Here is a 24,320-nt window from a genome sequence, read left to right as displayed (position 1 = left end):
TCAGTGTTTGATGTGACGAAGTCATCCTATTTCAGTGAAAGCCATGTAATGTAACCTTTAACTGATACTGAAGCATTTTGGTTTTCTTTGTTACTGTTCTGAACTGACAGGCCTCATGCAAACAGTGCTTTTAATAACAAAAGGAGTTTTAGTCCCTGGTTGCTACAGGTACATGCATGCTTACTCTTGGATGTTACATTCAGTAATTAAACTTGTGTAAATTGGCCTACTATACTCAGGCATCTTCTGTAGTGTTAGAAAATTTAAGTATAGTAAGCCTTATTTGGTTATTTGTGGTTTTTTTTTTTTAACTGATGTGGAGATAGCGTATTTGAGAAGCCTTAATTTAAAAATATTCGTGCTCCGGAAGGCTTTATGTAGCAGTTGTAATGCTTTGTTATATAGATCTTACAATACAAGAACAGTTTCTCAGTTTTGGTGTGTCATCCCATCCCCTGCCCCACAGTGTGCTTTGTAGTGAAGGGAGTTATCTTAGAAAGCCCAATTCATGGTGCTGTGTGGAGCCTCCAACAGGATCATCAATTCAGATGGGGCAGTCTGATCTAAAACGCTTATGGCATAAGCAACACTTGGACACTGGCTTTTGTGAGCTTGCTGTGAGTTATTGCTGTCTGGTAGTGACTGCTGCAGCACTTGCTGGCAAGGGGTGTTGGGACATGGTACTGCTGTAGGCTGCTGTGGGTTGCGAGTGGCAGTATTTTACTGAGACCTCTGCTACCCTTGTCTCTAGCTAAACTTGTGCCTCTGCACCTTGGCTCTCAGCTTGACTTTTTTTATTCCTTGTGTGTTAGCAGGGGGCTGTTGCATCTCCTGGCTTCTTGGTGTCCTCTGTATTTCTGCAGAGCAGTAAACAGCCTCCCACCAGCTGGGAGAAACAATGGAAGAAAAAGCCTTACTCAGCTCCTGTTTCCTTGCCCCTATTTACAAATCCTGAAGAAATTTGTTGCTTTCAGTAACAGTCATCTGAAAACAAACAGGCTTTCAGGGACTTGCAGATTGGAAAAATCTTGTGTGTTATCATAGACTTGTTACAGTTTTCTCAATAAACAATCAGATATAGGTTCTGGAAATAAATATGGTTTTAACATTTTTTTTCTCAAGGAATTGTGTGGTGGCATTTGTGTGTATGCACGAGATCTGCTGTTGCAGGTCTTAATGGAAAATGTCAGCTTGGATAGATAGTTTGGAGTGAATGGGTGTGCTATATTGTCGAAAATCTCCTGCAAAAATGCTTTTTAACAGCTTTTTTCTTTCCTGGAGTTTGCAACAGAATTTCAAAGCAGAACACCTGTTTCAATACAGTATAGGTCTATTAATAGTATAAGAAAGGGCGGGACAGGCTAACTGAATTGAAATATGAACCTTTAAAAGGTGCTCACTTAAGGGCACAGAGATGAATGAAAGAAATAGTAGTGGCTAGAGGTAAAAAGCAAACTAAGAAAGCAAAGATATTAGTGTTTTAAGAGGTATGTGTAAGTCTGTTATTTACTCTTTATTTTAAAGTAGGTCTTGTTTGCGTGAAAGAGGCTGACTTGCCATTCCATGATGTCTTCTGTAGATGCAAGAAACTTGCTTGGGACTTCTGTATCCAGTTGCATTGTTTGTAACTGATTTGTAGCAGGACTAAACTAAAAGTCTAACTCAAAAATAACTTTAGAAATGCTTTGCTTACCTGCTTTTCGGAGTAAAGATAACATTGTTACTAAGATTGGCAAGCTCATGTACACTGAAACTCCATCCAAAATTTTTCAGGAAGAGCAGGCACATAGGAAATGAGTGTCCTCTAACAGGTTTACATTTGCCTCAGATTCTCAAGAAGTTTCTATTGAGCTTCTACAAAATGTCTGTAAAGGAAAAAGGAAGCTTAGTAATACACTTCAGTGTTAACTGTTTTGGCCCTAAGGTTAACATGGCAAAAGCAATGCTACTTGCTCTGCGACTGGTGAACTAATAGGAGAAAGGTGTATTATCATCTACATCCATTTGGTAGTTATGCACAGCCACAGCATATCGAGTTCCCAGGGAAAAGCATTGTCAGTGCAATGGTAACTGCACATTACCATTTGTCTGTGTTGTAGGATGCCTTCAGTGCTGGTTAAAAAACAGGCAAAAAACACAGAAAAAGTAATGTTTCTGAACTTCATATGTCTAATAAACAGGCGTGCTTATACTTTCAGGGAGTTTAAGGCTCCAGAGGGTTACTAAATAGTCTGCTTTGATTTGTGTCACATCTTCATGTTTTTCTGAGTTGTTCCTGCATTGAATCTTGTAACTTACCTTGAAATGTGTCTTTGGGAAGGGTATCCAGTTTTAATTTGAAGACATGCAGAGGTGAAGAACCATTGTGCTTGGGAAGGCTCTGGTGTCCTACCTCTGGTTCTTCCCATCAGCTTTGTTGAGGCTGAGCTGTTGGTTCCTGCTGTGCCTTTTGGCTATGTTAATGAATTTTCTGGCTCCTCGGCTTTCTCCTTAGGAAGGCAGAGACTGTAACAGGCAGCTTCTAGTTTACTTCGACAAACTGAACTATGCTCTTGGGCTCTGTGATGCTGGAAATCAGATGTGCTGGATTAATATGGTGCGGGTACATGATGTGCTGATCTAGTCTAAACACCCTTTCCTGCTTCAAATTTGCACAAATGTTTCTGATAGCTTAATTTAGAGCTGACAGACTTTATTTTTCTTCTGGTATCATCAGTTGTCTTCTGTGAGCTTACCATTGTGTGCTCTGGCTGATTTGGCAGAAATGCAGTAGCACGCCTGTGCCTCTTCCAGGTCTGATTTGTACTGCTGGGCTGTCCAGTGGCACTTCATTTGGTGCTAATAATTGTGAATTCTTAGTGTCGGGAAGGGTATTTTCCCATTTTCTGGGGTTTTTTGAGGCTCTCTTCTTTTATGCCTCTGTTTTTTTCTTCACAAAGGGGTACCAACCCCTTAAATTTCTTTCCCTCACCCCGTATCAATTTTGCCAATGGGATGTGCAAAAGTGAAGGTGAGCTGTCTCTCTGTTGGACCTTGAGTAGCAGTCTGTTTTACGGCATCACACATGAAGCTAATACAGAGGTGGTGTTTGTTCTGTTTCTGTGTGTCTGTTCTCCGAGAGAATCCCTTGGTTTGTGGGATTCTTTTTTTTTTTTTTTTTCTTCCCAGAAGCTCAGCTTTGGTAAAATGAATTTGTTCCAAATGGAACAAAATGTGAAGGTGTCTGTTCTCTCTTATTGTTTCTTACAGGCTTGCTTATCTCAGTCTCCCAGAGTTCATCAGAAATGACTTACTGAAGAATAATGTGCATGAATATTTAGAACAAGATTATGTTTACTACATATTTGTGTGAAATTTCTAATGAAATTTCCACTGACAAGTATTTTTGAGGTCAGTAAGCCACTTTGGAAATCCTGCTGTATACTTTGATTATTTTATAACCATTTTTAAATAATGTATGGCATGTATTTCTAAATCAAAAAGTCATATGGGTACCATATACACATCCTACACCTTTGCGGTTGTCTTTATTACAAATAGTCCTTGGCTGAAAGATGAATCTGCTTATCTGCCACAACTTGTTCTCTATGAAACCATGCTGAATGACCGTTTTTATGTTTCTGTCCTTTATACAGTAAATTAATTTGTTTCCAGTATTGCTATTGGGTTGATACCAAACTGTGATAACCATCTGTGTCTTACTTGCCTTTAAATATTACACAACAGCTCCACTTTTTTTTTTTTTTTTTTTTTTTAATCTGTTACCTTATTGATGTTCCTGTGTTTAATAACGGTGGAATGTCTTCAGTCAGTAGGAATACTGGTATATTGCTCTGAATTACTTTGGGGATAGATGTGAAATAAGAAATGAGATTTTAGAATGCTTTGGGGAATTTTTAATAATGCAAAGTTCTTGGTGTTTCTGTGGGCTTGCTATTCTGCATAGAAACTAATTTTGCTTTTCTCTTAAGTGAACTTTCTCATTGAAGTTGTATTGAGTTGTATGTCAGAACTGGTTTGTAGTCAGCTGTTACTTTACAAACGCTGTTTAATGTTGGGTTTGAACATTTACTGACACTAACGGCTGTTCTTTCTTAGTCTATCTCCAGTGATTTAAAAACATTCTGAAGGAGAGATGTGTTAGCTTTTTCTGCATTGTACACCTAGCAACATACTTGTTTTAACTGAAGAAATGTTAAAAGTATGCTACTGCTGTATATCTGCTAGAAATACTTAATGATTATATTTTTCCCCGCTAGTACGGTATGGGTCACTTGCCCAAATTAGTATTACCAATACCAAGAGTTTTGCATCTTTCACATCTGCTGGTTTAGATGGTAGACTAAAACGTTAGGATTTTTAGAGGTTCTAGCACTGTTGCTAATCCCAGTCTTGGAAAGCTAGTATAGACAAGACTAGAATAATTTCTAAATCCTGGAAGTTCTGTACTTCATTTTAGTTGTGATTTTGACTGTAATGGAGTTTGAATTTTAATGCTGATTTCAAAAAATGAAGGAAGGTGATTTTATTTTTTTTAATACTTTTTTTCCCAGAGTATGTGTATGGTCTATAGTTTTCTTGGACTATTTAATTCCGTTTACTTGTCCTCATTGATTGTTTCCTCCTACTGCTGATACTGACTTCAGTTAATATTATTAAAATTGTTATGTTCAAAGTCTTTAGTTTTAAGTGTTGGTATACATGGCGTGTATTTTCTTCTATGGACTGTTAGTGCTGAAGCTGCTTGTAGTAAATGAGGAAATAATACTGGTGTGTGTCACACAGCTGTGGTGAGCAAGCTGAGGCATCTGCTAGAGACTTCAACAAAATGTTTTGTTTTCATGCTGCACCTCATAAGGTGTGCTTGGGTGGGACTTCAGGTGAGGACTGGAAAAGCAGAAAATGCTTGGAATGGTGACTCCATGGTGGCTGCAGACAAAGCTGGTCAGGCAGTTGGACTTAGGGGTGCTGCATGAGGGTGGTTTCCCACAAAGAGATCTTGAAATGTGATTGGAATGAGGAAACAAGACTGTACTCTCTCCTCAAAAGGACTGCAAGTCATCAGCAGTAGACATCTGATGTATTTCAGCAAAGCCTGGTAAAAGCAGTGGAACAGTTGCTTTGCTGCTCTTTTTTGGGCTGGGGGTAGGAGGAAGTTGCAGAATTTAGCAGCAGCAGAAGAGATGAATCCTTTCTTTCTCTTAAAGAAAAAAAATCCCAAACAACTATAGGATGATAATACTAGGGACAGAATGTGCAAATTTGAATTATGTACAAGATTTGGGACCTAAACAGAATGAACGGAAAAGAGACACAAGCATGCTCTGGAAAAGAGGCAAAAATACAATATAAAGCAAGTTCCCATGAATCTGTAATAGAAAACATTCCTATGATGTCTTGCTTCCAGTGCAGCAGCCTGGGGATGTCCAGAAGGGAGCATCTCAAGTTCTACTACTTCAGTCAAGTCCTTCTGTCTGATTGAAGAGGTGTCTTCGTTTTAATTGTTACTTAACTGTTACTGTTCCATTTCAAAGTATTGGATAAGAGAATGCAGCAAAACCAAAGGCAAGACATTTGAGGTGAACTATTCCACAGTAAAAATGCAAGTATCTAAGTAGGAAGCCCCAAAGCACAAATCATAGATGTGCAGGTTTCACATCTCTCTGTCATGTCCAAGGACTCCTTCATGAAAGCTAAAGAAAAGTATTTATAGAAACATTGAAGCAATTTTTAATCCTGAGACTTGAGTTTGTAATTTTTTCAATTTTCAGTTAAAATACAGAGATTGTAGGCTATTTGTTGTCTATGAGGACAGTCTTTTCAGCTCCTGAGAGTCCTCTATCCCTTCATGCCTTCCATTGCAGCCATTTTGTTCCTGGAAAAAAGGGTATTCCCTCAGTTCATAGTCTGATCTGTAGTTCGTGAAGAAACTCTTAGGATAAGGCCTTTTCTTCCCTTATTAACTCTGAATTCTACTTTCTTTGAAATTTCATCTTCTGTGCGTTAATATTTCACGCAATCTGTTTTTCAGTTTGTGGTAGGCTTAGTGAGTTAGATGAGTATCTCTTCAGCTCTGCTGTAGATTGAACCAGCCTAGCAGTGTTTCAGCTGCCTGTAAAGCTTCCTCAGATGCTTTAATTCTTTAAACTGCCTAAAAGTTTGATGTTTTTGCTTATTACTGTAAAGTTAAGGTCTTTTTAGTTCCTTTATCGTTGTATATGCAAATCATATTTAAAATTTCTACCACATATATAAATAATTCCCACAATGATACACTTTGGTCCTAAATAGAAGTGTAGATGTTTCTTAACAAGTCAGTATAAAACCCAACAATGTTCAGTGGGCTGTGGTATGAATTTATACTTCTTTCTGTGCCTTACAGTTTGATTTCTACTTTCAACAGAGGCTGTTGGAAGGCTTTTGGGTTTTTTTTTGGTAGTGATGGGATTTCCACTTTGTTTCCCTTCACTTTCAAATAAACAGCAAAAGCAGTTACTCTGAATTTTGCAAAATGTAGGGGGTTTAATTGTTGTTTTTACAAGAGCTTTAAACAGTATGCGGTTTTCATAGCTGTTAAAAATGAAGAGTAGAAATATTGTCCTGGCTAGTGTTGCCAGGAATTGATTCGTTAGGCAAAAGCCCTGTCCTCACAGACCTTGAAATCTTGGTTGGGTTAAGAGGAGGGACACCTCCCGAATCCTTTTTCAAGAGTAAATTTAACCTGAGATGTAGATCTGCAAAAAAACTCCCTTTTGTTTGAAAATTGAGACATGTAACTGGAAATTCTTGCTCCATGGGTGGAAAGGTGGATAGACATTTCTTAAAAAAATCTTAGACCTACTTCTGCAGTTCTGTGTGGAGTGAATATTCAAGGATGATTCTGTTCCACAACCTCCCATCCTGCAAAACTCTGCAGAGATCAGAGACACAGGGTACAGGGCAAAGAACATGTTTTTTCATATGCCTCATCATATTTTCATACACTAAATCGATAGACTTGCTGCTTGTCTTGAAAGCCGGAAGAGAGATTTCTCTTCAGAATACAGTGGTATGTACTGTAAAATGTCCAAACTGTAGAGAAGGAAAAAACAAAATATTACTCCACTCACTGACCCCTAGGAGGGGTAAGTAGAAACATTTTTTTGCTGTGATGGAGTTAGAGCTAATGTGTCTTGAATTGGGATGGGCAATGTGTTGTTTACTTTGGGAATGTGTTGGTTTGGAACAAGGTAGTATTATAATCAGTAACAAGCTTTGTCTCCAGCACTTGTGGATTGCTGAGAAAGTGTTTCTATAAGAAAGCCAATGTGTGTAAGCGGAAGTTAGGGGGAGATTTTAAAAGAGGTGCTCTTGAGAGGTTAGTTATTTTGAGTGACTAGGGATATCTTGCTAGTGTGGGGAAAAACATTGCCATCCCTAATGATTGTCTAAGTTGTATTTAAGCTAAACAAAAACCCAACAAAAAAAAGAGGGATTAAAGAAAGTGGATCAAGAAATTACATGGTGAGCATGTCATGGTATAGTTTGGAAATCACAGAAGTGGATTTTGATATGGTAGTTGTCCTCCCTGGTTTTAATAAATTTGAAGGAAGGCAGGTTGATAGGTGTAGATATGCCACAGGTTGTACACACCTGAAGGAAGGATCTTCAAGTGCTGAAGGCCACTTGGATCTAGAAAAGAAGGATGATGAGTACACAGGCTGTTTGAGCTCAGGACCCAGTCTGGAAGTGAGGAAACCTGCAGTTTTCTGCCTGGAAACCAAGAGAGTTGCTGATACGTGGGAGGTGCCATGCAGCAGTGGTCTGACACCTTCTGCCTGGAAAAGGTGGGTATAACAGAATTATCCTTTGACTCTTACTATACACTCTCATGAAGAAAAACAAGTGTTTCACATTTGTGTACTTGCAAAGAAGAGAGCTGCATAAAGTGAAATAGGATTTTAATGAAGATTATTTGGGGGGCTGACTATTACATCTCTGCTCCCTGCTTTTGTTTGTGCTCTTTTGTCTTTGAATAGAGAAATGGTTGTGGCAGCAAAGCTACTTTTAACAATAGTTTGCTGTGGTTGCAGAAGTTTGTTATTTTAAAACACAGCTCAGTGCCTGTTAGCACCAACATACGTGCCTCTGAACAGAAGCTGTGCTGTAAATTAGTCATCTAATAGTCTATTCTTCTGCTGAACCTTTTGCTTTTCCTGCTCTGAAACTTTGGGGGTTTGCAGTATTGAGTTTGCTAATTGATCAGTCCAGCAAAGTGGACTAGGTGATGTGTGGGTGTGTCGAAGATGAATGGCAATTCATAAGTGCGCAGAAAACAGGCAAAGTATTTAAAATACGTTATTAAGCATTTGTGCATTAGAAATCTGATATTGCAGAGTAATTTGGTTTGATTTGCAGCAGTACTACATTTCTTGCAGTGTCTAGTATTGAGTGGTGGTGTTGCTGATATTTATGCTCTTGTTGATTACTGGTTGCTAAGTAGCATGACACAGCCAGGTTACGTTAAACTTGAGTGTTTTAGATGCAAGTCAAACAAAACCACAGCATTTTAAAAGGATGGTAATTCAAATGATCATGCAGGGTATGGAAAAAAAGTTAAAAACAAACGAACAACACCAGAACCAACAGAATAGTATATACTACATCAGTAGCTGTAAGTAATTTGATTTTTTTTCTAACTTTCATGTCCAGAAACCTGCATGTTCAAAAATTCATGCAAGCTAAACATAAAACTACAAATCTAGTTATTTATTTATGTGCATCTTTATGATATTTTTCAGCAGGTTTTATATTGAGGCGTAACAAAAGCAAAACCTGTTCCATGTGCTTCTGTATTCTATTTGTTTTACACTTATTGATTAACTAGCGAACTATTTACAGTACAAAAAAAATGCCAGTAAAACAGTAGTGTCACTGGCAAAGAGATAAGTAAAAACGTCTTTCAAGTAGTTATCAGTAAAGGATTAATACAGAAATCTATTTCAAACCTTGGTTGACTGTTTGACAGTGTAGTTTTAATTTGTGTTGGCTGCTTTTGTCAATGTAAATCTTGAGTTGGGTATGTGCTAAGAAAAATGTGGAAGGCCCTAGCAAAGCACAGTACCTTCTGCTGGAGTGGTGTTGCCTAACCTTTGTGCTGGGAATGGTCACTTTGCCTCTGCTGGGCTCAGAATGGAGCTGTGTAATACGGCCCCATTCTTAGTGCCTTCCAGGCTGTGTTTGCATGTGCAGTCATTGCGATCTTTCTGATGAACATTTAACATGTATCTTGAAGAAATATTTTGCTAGTATGCAGTGAACTTGAGGACTTGGGAGAGCTGGACTTGTTGCTTGTATGCACCATACTTATTTTACACATGCGTTGGAAATCTGCTACTGAAAACGCAAGAAGTGCAGGAAATGTATACTTTGTGTGCATGTGCAGTGATGAGACGGAGAAACAGCCTCATGAAATAGAGCCATTTGGAAAGGTCTGTGGGCTAGATTTAATTTTCCTGCTAGGTCATTCCTGCCTTAGCTTGTAACTTCTGTTGGCTCAGGTTACAGCTCTTGTGTACTGGAAGCAGAGACTCCAGCCCTGATAACTGTCTGGGAGCTTGTTCTACATGATGATGTTTAAGCAACAGAAAAATGAGTGCTATAAGCATGTATCGAATGAGTAGTCAGATTGTTAAGGTTGTAACATCACGCGATTAAAAAAGGAAATGTTTAATATTTGCCTGTACAACCTTGCTACCTTTCCTTTGTGGTGCATTATTAACATATAGCCCTTAATTACATTAAAACTTGCAAAACAGCATGTGGTCATAGTTAAACTGTGAAGTAAAAGTCATTTGAGGTTTGACACATTTTTCTAGACTCTATCTTGAAATTTTTTTGTCACAGAAAGTGTGGCTTTTTCACATGCTGCATTTGTATTAACTGTTTAATGCCAGTATTTTGATATAGTAAAAACCCTTGACGAGAGTACGCTAATGTTATTTTAATCTCTTTTGAAGGAAGGCATTTAAATTATTTAAGTAAATTCAGGAATTGATTGTGTTATGAATTTCATATTGCTTGTTATAGCTTGTTTGTAGTGAACCAAATGCATTAATTTTATAAATATTTGTTTGTGAAATGAGCCCTGTTTTCATAACTTGCTTATTTCGTTTTCACCACTTGTATGTTTCAGTTCTGCAAGTTTCTTGCAAGTCAGCATCACAATGTAAAGAGAGAAGCTATTTTAAGTGTTTACAAACCTGAAGTGGAATGGAATTGCATACCATCAACCGGTTTACTTCATTGCTGATGGTTAGAGATTATTTAGCATGTATGAATACTGCTGAATTTCTGTGTTTAAGAAGCTGGTCAGTTATGAGGGCTCTTTTAAAGGGCTATTCCTTGTGTGGCTTTCCAGAGCACAAGACATATGCACCTATGTCTTGAAGGTAAATGATTTTTTGAGAGAAATTCTCATAAGGCATGAGGGATGTTAAGCTGAAAACATGTGATCACGGTTAAATCTGACTTGGAAGTAAAATGTAAGTCTTCTGTCATTTGACTCTGCTCGTTTCTCTAGTCAGTCTGTGACCACTGCGGGTTCATATGGCAATGTGCTGGATCACTGGGTAGGCATCGAGTGAAAAACTTGCTGTGACTGGAGTTAGCAGTAGGAGTGTTGTGACAGAAGCATTTTGACATGTCCAGCCAAAGCTAGACTGACCTTTTAAAAAGGAGGTGGGGGATGAATAAAGGGGAGAGAAAATTTCCAACTGTAAATGGAGATTAAAAGGAACTCTTATATACCTTATATACCCTTTAAATAATTACCTATCATACAAGTGTTCTTTTATTATTATAATGAAAAGCACATACCTATTTTTCCTCTCTTACAGCAGAACTTATCTACTGAATAGCTGAAATGTAATAGGGAGTTGGGTTTTGAGGTAGTTCTGCATGTGACTTTAATGTTGCATGACAGGTAACATTTAGAGTAGCTGAAGTAATCAGGCTGAGGTTCAACACTGATCTTAATTATTGTTTATTTTTTTTCACAGTTAGTGGGGTTTGGAAATAACATCTGAGCTTGTAAGTTTGTGGGTTTTTTAAAAAAACCAAAGTTTATATATATTTTTATATATATATATATGTATTGAGTATACCCGAAGATAAAACCACATGCTTCTGCTATTAGTGTACCTCTGTTACTCCTAAAAATGCATCTTAAAGAAAGGAAAAGAAAAAAAAAAAAAAGAAAAAATACAAATGAAACAAGTACTTTTATTTCGGAACTGAGGAAGCGACCCTGGGGGTTGCCATAGATTAAGCAGGAAATCACACTACAAATTGAACCCAGAACTTGAATTCCAGCTCACCACTTTAACCGCGAGAACATTCACTCTCTTTTTCTCTGCAGACCCAGCTGAAAAAGGTACCTTTACTTGGGGGGAAGGCTGCACCCATGTCATACTAGGACTTTGGTCAAAGTTCCTTGTCCTTCAGCCTTTAGAGGTAGAAGGGTGCTGCTGGGCAGTTGCGATAGTTGGCAGTAGTGTGAGCTGTTAGTCTCTTGAGTTACTGTTGCCTTCTTTTCTTGGTGTCGTTCATATTTCTCCTTGTCTGAAAAGCACATTGCATGCAGTGTGCTTGTTTAAGGTGCAGCTGGAAGTTTCATAGGAAAAAATAGCTCCAGCCTGGGAGAGCTGCAGTGTAAAAGTTCCTCCTGTAAGGGAACAGTATCAGCTCATTGGAATATTTAATCGTATTTGTAAACCAGTAGTTTTCCGTACCATTTTAAACTGGTTCCAGAAAGTACAGCCAGAGCAGTAACTTGAGATAGTACTGCTGGAGGAGTGTGTATTTCAGGAGAACTGGGAAACTTAGATTTTATTTTATACAAGAGCTACATATTCTAAAATCATGCCACTGTAACTTTCTGTACTTCACGCCCTTTTTACTTCATTGTATTTTTTAGTAGGACTTTTGGAAAGACTGTTTTCTGAAGTGACAGCTTTAGTTCAGTGTAACATGTGCAGCAACTGAGATCATCTCTTCCCTAAGCTGACCCAACCTTTCAGTCTATATTCAGTAGCTAAGATTGAGTTTCTTGTGTACAGCAACCCGTTTAAACTACTCTTCAGCTCCATCTGCAGGCTTATATTGTCCATAGGGTCCTGTCAACAGAAATTGCCCCATAAAAAGATGGATGAATTGCCTTAGAGGTGAGGGACCTTCAAGAGTGGATTAGATCAAAACAGTGCTTGGTAGACTGCCTCCAACAAGATCCGCTGAAATCTAGTGTCACGTCTACTCTGGATGGTACTGGAGACAGGTGGTGCTTTGCCAGCATGCAAGCTGGGCATGCTTGGCATCTGGTGCTCAGGTGGACCGAGTGTAGGTGACTGGAGCAGTTTGTGAAACACTTGTTACTGAAATCGTGTCTGAAGTGAGAGCTGAAAATAAAGTGCAAGAGGTTGGACTAGATGATCTTTAAGGTCCCTTCCAACCCAAACCATTCTATGATTCTATGAACTTGTTTGTGTCAAATCACTGATTAATATTGTAGTGATACTGACTAAGGAGCAGGTATTAATTGTGACTGTTGAACCTGCTTACTTACTGTGCGGTATCAGGAAGGTTTATGAAGCATTTAGAAGAGCTACATGGGGGAAGAAGGGGAGCTGTTATTTGTTTTATTATTCTTCTTATATTATATAATTTATTTTTTGTTATTCCACTGTGTTCAAGCTGATGCTTCATCGGAAATACTGGATTTTGCTCCTTCATAAAGTAGTGCCGCTAGGGCAATGTGGTTGGGGAATGGTCCAGTGACAAAGAGAGATCCCACTGTAAGCAGAAGCTGCTGCAGGTAGTAGGAGCAAGAGGGCAGAGGGAAATCTAGCAGTGTGAAGTTGATCTGCTAAAGGTGTATTTACAGGAAGAACTGAAAGCAGAAAAAGATTTTAACACTAAAATTTCACAGTTTATGCTAGTATATACAGCATGTAGAAAAATAAATTCTAATGAGATTCACTCAATGTGATACTCAGTTACTATATGAAGTTTAGGAGAAAGATGTTTCTTAATTCTTTTTATATTTGCTGATTGGATTGTAAGTTCACAAGGACAGGTTTTTGCAACTTCACACATTGGCTCTATTAGGATCAGGATTTCATGTGCTAGCACAGTAGAAGTAATAGGATTTTACTTGCTAGAAAATAGGAAGAGAATGTGTGTTTTATGTGCATGAGGTGCTTTTTTCCCCCCTCTTCATTCTTGATTTCATGCAAAATAACATGATAGTCTTTGCCATTTATGATCTTGACCACAATAATAACAGATTTTCCGTAGTGGATGCATCCACGAAATACTCTGAGTTAGCTATACGTGGAGTTTTGAGACGTAGTAGACAGGTGGATGTGACTGTGGTTATGCAGAAAATCTGTGGTGGACAATCTGTGCTTGTTTCAGGTTTCCAGAGACTGACTTGATCAGGTGTTATCATTTTATATCACTCAGCACCTTAGCAATTTATTTTGTAATACAATGCACAGAAACAGAGTAAATTGCTGTTAGTGTTTTTGGATGTTGAATGTTACATGAATAATAGAGGAAAAAAACCCCAAAACTCTGTACCCTCATAGAAGACCTACTGTCTCTGATTTCCATGCTCTGTTTCTCTTTTTTTGCTGCTCATATCAGAGCCTCTTTTCAAATGCAGTTATGTAATAAAAAGGCAGATTATCCATATGGAAAGACAATGTATACACGTGCGAAAAATATTATAGTGGCAGAGTCTGTACAAGAAATAGGATTAAAACCTGAATTTTTTAAATGAGTGTTTTACAACATCAGTTTGATTATGGGCTGAATGAGTAACAGATTGCAAGATTTGTAGGCCATATTAAGGTAAACATGAATGATTTTATTACTTAGGATAATTGAACTATCTGCAGGTAATGGATAACAAGATGAAGAGAAAGTTTCAGAATTAAATTACATGGATTTAGAAGAAATACAGGAATGTATGATTATTTTTTTTATTAAAAAGTTTGTTGAATTTGCTGACCCTTGGGTAATTTAAGTGGACATTCATTGTATTAAATATGATTTGTGGATATCTGGAACTTACACTTCATACTTAGATTTTTCAGGTTCCTGTTGTTTTTCAGTTGAGAAATACATTCTTTGTGTAATGGAGGCAGATGTAATCATACTTGGCTTTTCCTTTGAGCCAGTTGAATGCAAGCTGGTGTCCTGCATGGTGTAGGCAAAGGGGGTTGTGGCAGCGCAGTTTAAACAGGTCTAAGTTGTGGCTGTTCATTGTTTCCGCGTGCCAGCACTCTGCCTGTGTGGTATGCCAGTTTAGGAAGCGGATCCAGGAAAGAAAAATGGGGGGAGGAAGGGAAAGGATTAGGTTTTGGGTGTCTCCTTCTGCCTGTGCTGGCCTGCTGCCTGGCCACAGGAGCACCTGTGCAAGCACAAAGGAGGGGCATTGCTGTTTGGCTAGGAGTGGGCTGGGATCTTGGCAGCCTGTGTTCATGTTGGCCTAAGCACCCATCGTTAATGTAACACCAAGATCTGTCTGTGAAGTGTTGTGCAGTCTTGGTGCTGTAATAATGTGATTTTAGAGCTTTTGATTGGTGCAAAGTATGAGCAGAACAAATCTGTGCAAGTTAGAAATGAACAGAAAATAAAATAGAAATACCCCGATTCTTTGGTTCAACCCAGTGCTTTCTAATTTAATTTTAGGTAAGCTTGGTCTCTGTTACTGTCTTTTATTGTCTGAACCATTGAAAAGCAGACACCAGTAGAAATCCCGTGTAGTGAAGGCAATGGAGGAGTTGATTTTGGAATAGCATGCATGAATTTTAACAATTTGAGGACAATGAACCCTTGCAATTTGACTTGTTTACTCTGTTCCAAAATGTCTCTGAAGGTGCAAGATTGCTAGTAGCTCTAAGTAAAAGCCACATTTAGAAAGTGATAGATGATGTTACTGAGATTAGTTAGATTCCTCAAGTTTTAATCCTCTGAGATGTGAGCTGACAATTCAGCATTTCTTCAGAGTTCTCGGACAACTCTGCAGTGCCTTGATCTGGCAAGTCATAAGACCGATGCTGAATGTGCTGGGGTAGCGGTTCTCTGCTATAGAGTTGCACAACGTTAGAGCAGAGGTATTGTGCAGGACCTAAGCTAATAAGCTGTGCCTGATCTTTTCTTTATCTTTTTTTTTTTTTTTTTCCCCAGGTTGAGTTTGTGCCAGCTCAGCTGGTGACAGGGAGAAGGGAGCTAGTGGCAGACAGGTAGTAAGAAAGAGCCAAGAAAAGAGCAATAGAGATGGGAAAAGACACAAGAAGGCAGGGATAAAGATGTGAAGAGAAGGAATTAAAGAGTTTATGTTCTTTAAGTAACTTTTGTAGGCATGGAAGGTGTCTCTGTTGAAGTAATTGACTCTTGGACTGCTAGGGAATATATCATTCCAGTTAACAATCACTGACATAATGAAATCTTTTGAGCATTTTCCAATGTACAATATGGATAAAGAGATGGTTATTTTGGCACATTTTGGGCAGAAGATTATGGAACTAAACTTTCAGCAAAATTCTAATTATGTGTTTGTTTCAGTTCTTATTTTCCTCTGTCGAATTTTACTGAAATAAAACTTACTGAATCTTTACATATTGTAAGCTATAAACTGGTATAATTTTATTAGAATCAGGGCAGATCACAAACCTGCAGTTCAGGTGATGTGGATTTCATTGCAGAGGATGAAAACATTCCTCAAAACTACATTGTCTCATTTGTTAAATGTGGTGGGTTGGCAATTCTTTATTTCTGTCATTCTGTTGTTCTGGGCTCTGTTTGGATAGTGGAATTAAGGGTTGGCTCTACCCGTTTGTAGCTGTGACCTTTCATTTGCTCATTGGAAATACCCTTCATGTCCTTTTAGAGCACACTTCCAAAAGATAATTTCTGTATTGCATTTATCAATTTTCTAATATGTACGTTAAAAACCTATACAAACATCTGAACTGTAGGGAATGTGAGGGAGCAAGCTCACAAGCTGGCTTTCTGTGGAGCAGTCCCTAGGTGCTAGGGGAGTGCTGAAATGGAAATGGTAGTCTTTAGTGGTTCTTCATGGGGAAGATTTCCAGAGTAGCTCTCTTGTGTAATTTGGAAATCCTCAGGGTAAAGCTACTGCATGGCATTTTGTAAAGTCGATGATGTCGGTAGTGAAGTAACAGTTCTGAGAAGTAATATGTGTTTTTTTCCTGGGCTGGTGGCTTTGTAGAAACCCTTGTGAGATGAGCTGTGATATTGCAGCTCAGAGGCAAGGCATAACTGGGTGAAAGAATAAATGCATTATTTTAACTCATAGAAAGAAGGGCTGCACTATAAAGGATCCAGAAGGCATGGTGCTGAATGCAGCAGTCTCAGAGTTGTGCTTCAGATTGTAATGAAGAACATTCAGAGAGGAGTTTGTTTTCAGGGACAGAGTAGGTAAAAGTAGGTATCTGTGAATCAGTAATGCTTTTATGAGTTTAAAATGTTGAGGAGTTCGTGCATTTCGTTGGAGAGACGCCACTTCAAAGCACCAGTGTAGTTACCCAGGTTGGAAGATGGGGAACAAAAAAGGAAGCAAGGTGCTATAATGTTACAAATGGGGATGGTAACGGCACTTAGATCTAGCCTACTGTTCTCCAGGACAGTTGGGAAGATTAAAAAAAAGAGGTGTGTGGCATGTAAAGGGTAATGGAATAATCCAACTTTTAATGTGGAAGCTTGCTCACTGTTTTCTTAAATCTGTCTTTATTTCACAGCAAGCAAGGGCAGAGCAGGAAGAGGAATTCATCAGTAATACTCTGTTTAAGAAGATTCAAGCTTTGCAGAAGGAAAAAGAAACACTTGCAGTAAACTATGAAAAGGAAGAGGAATTTCTCACTAATGAGCTTTCAAGAAAATTGATGCAGGTAATTGGTGCCTTTATTGATGTTTCTCGCAGGAGCCTCAGGACCAACTGGTAGCTGAACTTTTTTTGTTAGCATGACTGCAGTCAGAGGGATGTGGTCAGGCTGTAGCTGTTCTAAAGCTGACACTTGATAAAAGCAAAGTACAAGAAGTGTAGTGAGTAGGCATTTTTTAATATGTTGCCTTAAAGTTTGGATTTGTAAACTCATATTGTTGAGAACCTGAAAGTTTGTATGGAGATGCAAAGAAATGGATGTAGCTTAAAGTAAATGTTAACTGTCTTACAGAAGAGAGTTACTGATTAATTTAAAAAGTCAGTGAAACAGACACTTTTATCTGGAGTATTTGGTATTTAACAGGAGTCCTGAAATATTAAACTTTATATACAAGAATGTGCGGCAGTGCTTGAAGGAGACTTTATCTGTAAGTTTATCCATACTTTCAACAAAACGGTTGATTCTCTTGAATTCAGACACATCAGTTGGGTGCTAAAAGTAAAATGTTGAAGATACTGGGACAAGTTATGGCAGAGAAACTTCTTTTCATTACCCAAGCTGCTAATGTTTGGAAAGTGGGTAATATTTGTTGGAAGTGTTGTACATGCTTGCGTTGTTCTGATGGACTTCCTAAATACCTGCCTTTGGCCTCTGTAGGAGACAGGGTGCTAAGGTAGGTGAATGTTTGGTGTGGTCCACTGTGGCTTTTTTCATGCCAATACTTAGAAGCTTTGTCATGAAAAATTAAATTTAAAGAACCTAATTTGTATGTCGTAAGGATTTCTTATGTTCTGCAGCTGTGAGACTTATGGGATGTTTATCCCTACAGTTAGTAAATACAGTTTGGAAAGAATATTAGAGCTAATCCCATCTGATGCTTTTGTTACTGAAAACTGGGACTTCTATGACTCTGTCTATTTGATGCCTGTTACCACAGAGTAAGTTAAGCATCAAGATAAAATATCCTTGATCTGGTATTACTATCTCCCCTTGCTGTTCCTGAAGAATGACAAAAATGTTTCTGAATAAGGTGTATGTTTGGCTTCGAAGTCATACATTTCACGCAAAACAGAGAAGCAGATGGCAGTAAAACAGGGGTATTGAGTGTTCTTTTCTAATTGAAGAAGGTATCTATATCACTATAGAAAAAGCTTTCCACTAAAGTCTCTTCAGTGAAGAGAGAAATGGTATGTTAAGCCATGTTGTTTAATTGAAAGGGTTATGCAGAAATCAGTTACAGAACCAGGTTACCTGGGACTGTACCAGACATTACGTAGAGCAAAGTAAAACTTAATTTAAAAGTAAAAGCATGAATTTACACTGATTTGCCTGAAGGCTTTTAAACTCATATAAGGACCTTACACACAAATTTGTACTGCACAAGTTCTGCAGCAACTAAATTGCTGTATCTAGTAATTGCTTAAAATATGCTTTGCCTTTCTCGTGGAATTTAATCAGATTGCTTTAAAGCTGTATCTTTCACAGTTCTTAAATTACTAATACTATGCAAAATAGGTTCACACATTACAAAGAGAAATATAAGCTTCTTGTCAACCTAAAACTATAATTAATTTTTATTCTTTTCTGCTATGGACTTTCAAAGTATCCTTTGACTCTTGCCCCAGATTAAGGAAAAAGGTAACAATCTGCTATTCTCAATTGTAATGTGTGAAATATGCAAGGGCATTATGCTGTTTATCCATTGGAAACCCTTAAAGGGTGTAACTTCATACTAGTGAGAGAAGGATTCAGAAAAGCACATATATCTGAAACGGAATGCAAGTGTAAAACTAGTGAAGTTACTCTTGCCTTTTGTACGGCATCTGGAGAAAATTCTCAATTTGGGATTCAGCTTCATCCCATAAATATTATCTAGCTTTCACTAGGCAAGCTGCAAATTTCTGCTGAAAGGAAGTATCTACACAGCCATAACTACAATAATATGGAGGTAAAATTCTGACCACTGTCTGCTTTTATTAAACAGTACCTTGGTCTACAACCTTACATTTCATGTGCCCTTCCTGTAAGCCTCATTTAGCATTTGATAAATATGGTCTTGTCAACAAGAAGATTTTAAAAAGTAACAATTCTTAAATGCACCTGTGTTCCAAATTATTAGTCCTTAAAACTGTGTAATTTCTCTCAGCATCATTAGGTAGCAGTTTTTGGAAAGCAATTGTGAGTTTGTCCTCTATATAAATATTAACCCAGCTTACTTGAAAAAGAGAACAACTGTCAACATCCTGTTGATGTTGCTAGCAGTTATGCGTGGCTGTGGAGGGTGAGTAGTGTGGAATATCATGCTTACAGGTTCACCTGTTAACTACAGTGCACAGAGGAGAGATAAGGGATATATCAACACTCTAGTACAAAGCATATTTTGAACTATGGCAAAGGAATCTGCCTGGTCAGCAGATTTTTGTAGGCAATACGTCTGGGTGACTTCATACCTTTACAGTGGCTCAAGACTTGCAGTACAGGTGGAGGACTTGTTCATTTTAAAGCAGTCAGTTTAATATTAAAACTGTTCTGTTTGTGTGTATGCTGAATGCAGATCTCATTTGATGCAATAAACTTGCTGTGAAATGCAAAAAAGTGTATTAATATATTCTTCTAAACACTAGTAACGTGTTCAGTGGCTTGTAAATTACACAAAGGAAATGGTCCATTCCCCTCATGAGTTTACCTGTAGGATTAGAAAGCATTTGAATATTACAGTGTTTCCACAAAAATAATTTTCTATCTCTATAGTGGTCATGGATTTAGTAAGTTGATATTAGAATATTGGTGAGTTGCAGGCAATTTTCCTAAGTAGCAAAGAGCTGAAAATAATACTGACATTGATTTTGTTTGCTGTAAGCTTGTCTGTTGTTTAGAAGTTTTGATTCTTCGGTTATGAATCCTGGAAATTATACTCATGTAGACCGCCAAACAAAATCTGAGAAACTCCTTATATTACAAATAAACTTGTTTTCTAGAAGAGAGGGCATTATTAGCACGTCACATGGTCAGCTTAGTATTTATTACTCTATCTTTTCTAGTTTGGGATACTTTTCCTGTTACACAGGTGTAGAGCTCAGTTCCTGAGTAATGTTTTTCAGACACAAAGTTAAGTACAATTTACTTTCTTGAATTTCCTGAAATCTGTGAGTGCCAGTACCATTACCTACTAGAATATAGTAATGCTGTCATTATTAGAGGATGCAAGACTGATGAGGCAGTTATAAGGGTAATAACGAACTGATAAATGCCCACTTCCATTTTTGGTATCTTTGCTGTGGAGATCATTGTAGCTAAAGTAGGTGCAGACTTTGTATGATGACTTAACCAGAAATATGTAGTCTCCAGTGGAAGTGTGGGCAGTAATTAGTTGCTCCACTGTTCTTTGCTATTTGGGGTTAAACTCTTAATAACTGTGTTTGCCCGGCAACATTGGTCTGACCTGGAACTAGACTCAAAATTCATGCACATGTATCTGTTTTGTCTAAAACTGCCTTTTGGAACAGAGGGAGGGGCGCATATGATTTGTAGTCTCTTAATTTTTTGAGTATTTACTAGTCTGTGACTGTTTCAAAATTACTGCTATATTATTCAACTGAAAGCCATCTAGCAGAGGGACTTTCTTCATAAGCCTGTGTGGTTTTTTCCTTTGTCAAACCTTTGTTTGTTGCAATTGTAGGGGCTTATGCATTGCATTCAGAGTGGCATCTGGAATGAGCTCCCAGAATGTTAAAATGTTTTAAATGTGAAAGCTGTCTGCCAGAGCACGAGCTGCAGCACTCCTCACTAACAGCCTAACAAGAATTTCCCAGTTCAGCATGATGCACATTATTATTATAAAACACAGTGTTACGCCAAGTTTTCAGTACTGTAAGAAATTAATTTTGAAATGTTTTACTATATGCGAGACTGGTTCTAAACATACACAGTAGCACATAAAAGGTGTGTTAGTCTTCCTGTTGCCAGGCTTTCTGGTGCCATACCATTGCTTGATGATACATGTTTATAACTGTGTGGCATTAATTTTTACTGCCTCTACAAGCCCAGCAAATAAGTATACACTTACTAGATAAATTCCTTTTGATTTGCATAATTTTTCAATTTCTGGGCTGAATGCTGCAGAGATGAAGGAGCACATTCAACAGACGTTTTGGAGGAAATAAAAGCTTTTCATCATATACATTCCTGATAAAGTTCTTATAAGACTTATATACATTCACTGTGTTTTCCCATGTACTTAATTAAATTTTTGTCTACCTAAGTCTTTGGAACGTATGGAACAATATTTTTATAGAGTTCTCAATCTCATGTCATTATAGAATGGTAGTAATATTTTGCAGAGTATCATTAGAAGTGTTTTGAGGTGGGCTCTATTCTTGCAGCTGTGGACATGGACTCGTTGAGTTAGTGTTTTGAAATTTGAAGTAACAAAACTTAAATTTTGGTGAAACAAGGCTCCTCAAAAGAATAATTAATTTTTAATATTGTTTGAACTTGCAAAGTCGATTGTTCTTCGAAAGTAAATACAGACTTTTAATTTTTTTCAATACCCTTACATGTTTGGAAGTGCAAATTGGTCCAAGTGTCTGTCCTTGAAAGTAAAATGTTATGACATACCAAGATAATAGCATAATGTCTAGTGAGGCAGATTAAGTAATTGGGAGGCTATAAGGAACTGTCTCATGTAAGTCTGATTCTTGATAATTCTTTCAAAAATTATAAATCTATAAACATAAGCTATTACCCTTCCTGCTCTCCAAAATACGATGTGTCAGCTCAAGAATGCAAATGCCATTGTGCAGAATAAACAGAGTGAGCTCATCTATCATTTATTTGATGAACATCTGGACATAAAGAGGAGGCAAACTGCTGATACAAATGTGTTAATAAATAGAACTTTCAGGATGCAGCAAAGGAGGAATTGGACAACTTTTGAGGGCTGGAATGCTAAAAATAGACTGTTCAGTACAATGTACAAGGTCATAGTCTGAGGGATAAATGAGGGTTGTGGGTTTTTTAAGGGGAACTTCATCCATTAGCTCCATTATTTCTTAAAAACACTTGCTGCTGTCCCAGAGTAAGTCAGTACAGTGAGGAAGTAAGGTAAATGCGGTCCTACCTTTTATCAGGAAACATTTCTGTAGAGATTGGATATTACTGTAGCTGTGTAAGACTTACGTGAACTAACACATGCACTCTTTCTGCTGCTAAGCTTTATATGTGATAGCCCCATTCTTGCTTTAAAGTATTAGCTGTCTCTTGCACAAAACCCATCTCTGATCTTACGTGGTTGAAAATTCCCCCGCTGTGTCTCCTAAAGTTTTCATAGGCAATTCAGGGTCTATAAGATTTTGTCATCAAGGTGACACATTCTAACACATTTTTTCCTTCACTTTAGCTGGCATCTGTAAGTGTATCTGTAAATAGTTGTTACTGTAATTGCATAAAATTAAAAACAGTTTGAAAATACTCTCTTTTTTTACTAAGTAAAATAAACACTATCCACCAGTGTTTTACCTGTGGATATTTTCTCATTGTTAACAGTTCTGGTTTTGAGTGTTAGGGTTTCAGCATTAACCTGTTTGTTTTGATTTGTTTTGGTTTTGTGATGAAAGCCAATTAAAAGGGAAAATTATTTTACCCAATTATGAGTGACAGGCACCTTTAATATATATTTTAGGGTGTGTTATTAGTATTTTTCTCCCACTTTGAATAACAAAGGTGAAAGGGTGGAGGGGAGTAACACAATAAAGTAGGGAGGTTTTCATATTGTAATCCCCCTTCTAGCGCTCAAGGGGAAAGTGTGGGTTTCTTGCTCAGTCAGTTTGCTTTCTGGTGTATTTGTTAAAATCAGAACAGAAGATACTCCTGTAATAGATCTCACCTGTCTTCACTTGGTCCTTTGGCTGCAGTATTTTCACACTCCTGCGGTAGGGTTTGGTGAGTCCTAAACAGCAGCTACAGATCTAATGAGTAAACCATATTGTTTCCTGTGTGATGGAAATTCCAGCAAGCTTTAAAAGGAATGATTCGACAAGCAAGATGACCCTATTGCAGCTCAGTTTGTTTTAAATAATACTGTAGTTACATATGCATGAAGCACACGAGCAGGAAACAGTATTTGTTATTAAGTTGGTTTGAGGTGCCTTCATATATCTGTATGATCTGCCTGACTCACTGGGCTGTCTGCAAACGCCAGCAGTCCCCAACTACGCGCTTTCTGTTGGCAGCATCTGGCTTTAGGCTGAGTAAGAGATTCTGGCTATGTGCTTTTTTGCAGTTTAATTTGCTAACTATAAGCAACTGGCTAATTTTTTTGTTAGGTGAAAAATTGTATCTAGCTTAGCAAAATGAAGTAATAAACATACAGCAAATACCTTAGGCTAGGTGGTAATCCATATGCTGTTTGCACCTTGGGCTCTTTGACTGTCTTCAGTCTTAAACTGTAGCTGCTGCATAGTGGTGGGAAAGGAAGGGAGAGGGCTTTACAGAGTTGTGAGACTAAGTAGCATCCTTTTCATATTAAAGCTGTTTTTTTCCAACCAAGCTTAACTTCAATATGGAATTAAGAAGCTTCAAATTTTTGATTATCGAAATACACGAACAGTATTTTGATTTAGAAGTGTGAATATAAATTTTTCTTCTAATGAAAATCTCACTTAGCAGCCCTGTGAATTCTCAAACAAGAAATGAAATGGCTTTATTTCCAACTAGACAGTTTAACCTAATTTCCTGATCAAGAGCTGCCATGATAATCTTTGTGCTTATGGAGTCTAGGTGTCTTGCTCAAGTGCATGGGAATTTTCCATGAGTGTTAGGGGTTTTGGAAAATATACTGTAATTTAGTAAGTGAAAGGAATAAATCTCATTTTTTAATTACTTTTCTGGTGTTTATTTTAATTTGTGAAAAATTAAATCTCAGAATTGATAAAGCCTGAAAACACAGTTAAACTGCAAACTTCTCCCATGAGTGTATTGTCAAGTAGTTACTGTTCGCCTTGTCCTCTCTCCACAAAGCCTTTCTGCTCTGAACTCTCTGCCAGGCTGCACTTCACAGGCCATTTTGTCTCTAAACAGCAACACAAGAAAGTGAATTAATGGACTAGCAATTTTAGCTTGTTTTAAAATCAAAGTATATTTCTTCATTGTGGCTATCCAGCAACCTTGACTTATGTCCGTGACTCTGAGGTGTTTCCCTACTTCCTCAGATTTTCCTGAGTCGTTTAAACACTGTGATCTTAGGTATTGTTACATGATAGTCAGAAGAACTGGCGTAGAAAATAAGCAGGTGGAAAAAAGTGCCTGCAATTTTCAGTGGATGGCCAGAGCAAGGTGTAATTACACTGTTGTCTTTTGATGACATTTGCTTTT

The 24,320-nt window shown here is 37.8% G+C and overlaps 1 protein-coding gene across 4 annotated transcripts in view; it reads left to right on the top strand.

The window, feature by feature from the left end:
• The window catches only part of CCDC6 (coiled-coil domain containing 6), a 54,218-nt gene that overhangs the window by 3,895 nt on the left and 26,003 nt on the right, over positions 1-24,320 (top strand). For 2 of the 4 annotated variants that reach the window (XR_005106098.1, XM_037399454.1), the window contains exon 2: positions 16,806-16,955. Coding sequence is in view for 3 of the 4 variants with exons in the window: in XM_037399454.1 (XP_037255351.1) it covers positions 16,806-16,955 (150 nt within the window). In the remaining variant the exon portion in view is untranslated. Of the gene's footprint in view, positions 1-6,437; positions 7,827-10,174; positions 10,294-16,805; positions 16,956-24,320 lie in introns of those variants that run through there. The other 2 variants (XM_037399455.1, XM_037399458.1) reach the window with 2 other exon arrangements.

The sequence above is a fragment of the Falco rusticolus genome, chromosome 9 (assembly GCF_015220075.1).
Source record: "Falco rusticolus isolate bFalRus1 chromosome 9, bFalRus1.pri, whole genome shotgun sequence".
Lineage (NCBI taxonomy): Eukaryota > Metazoa > Chordata > Aves > Falconiformes > Falconidae > Falco > Falco rusticolus.
The sequence above is the reverse complement of the archived record's forward strand: the minus strand, read 5'-3'. Positions and strand labels throughout refer to the sequence as shown.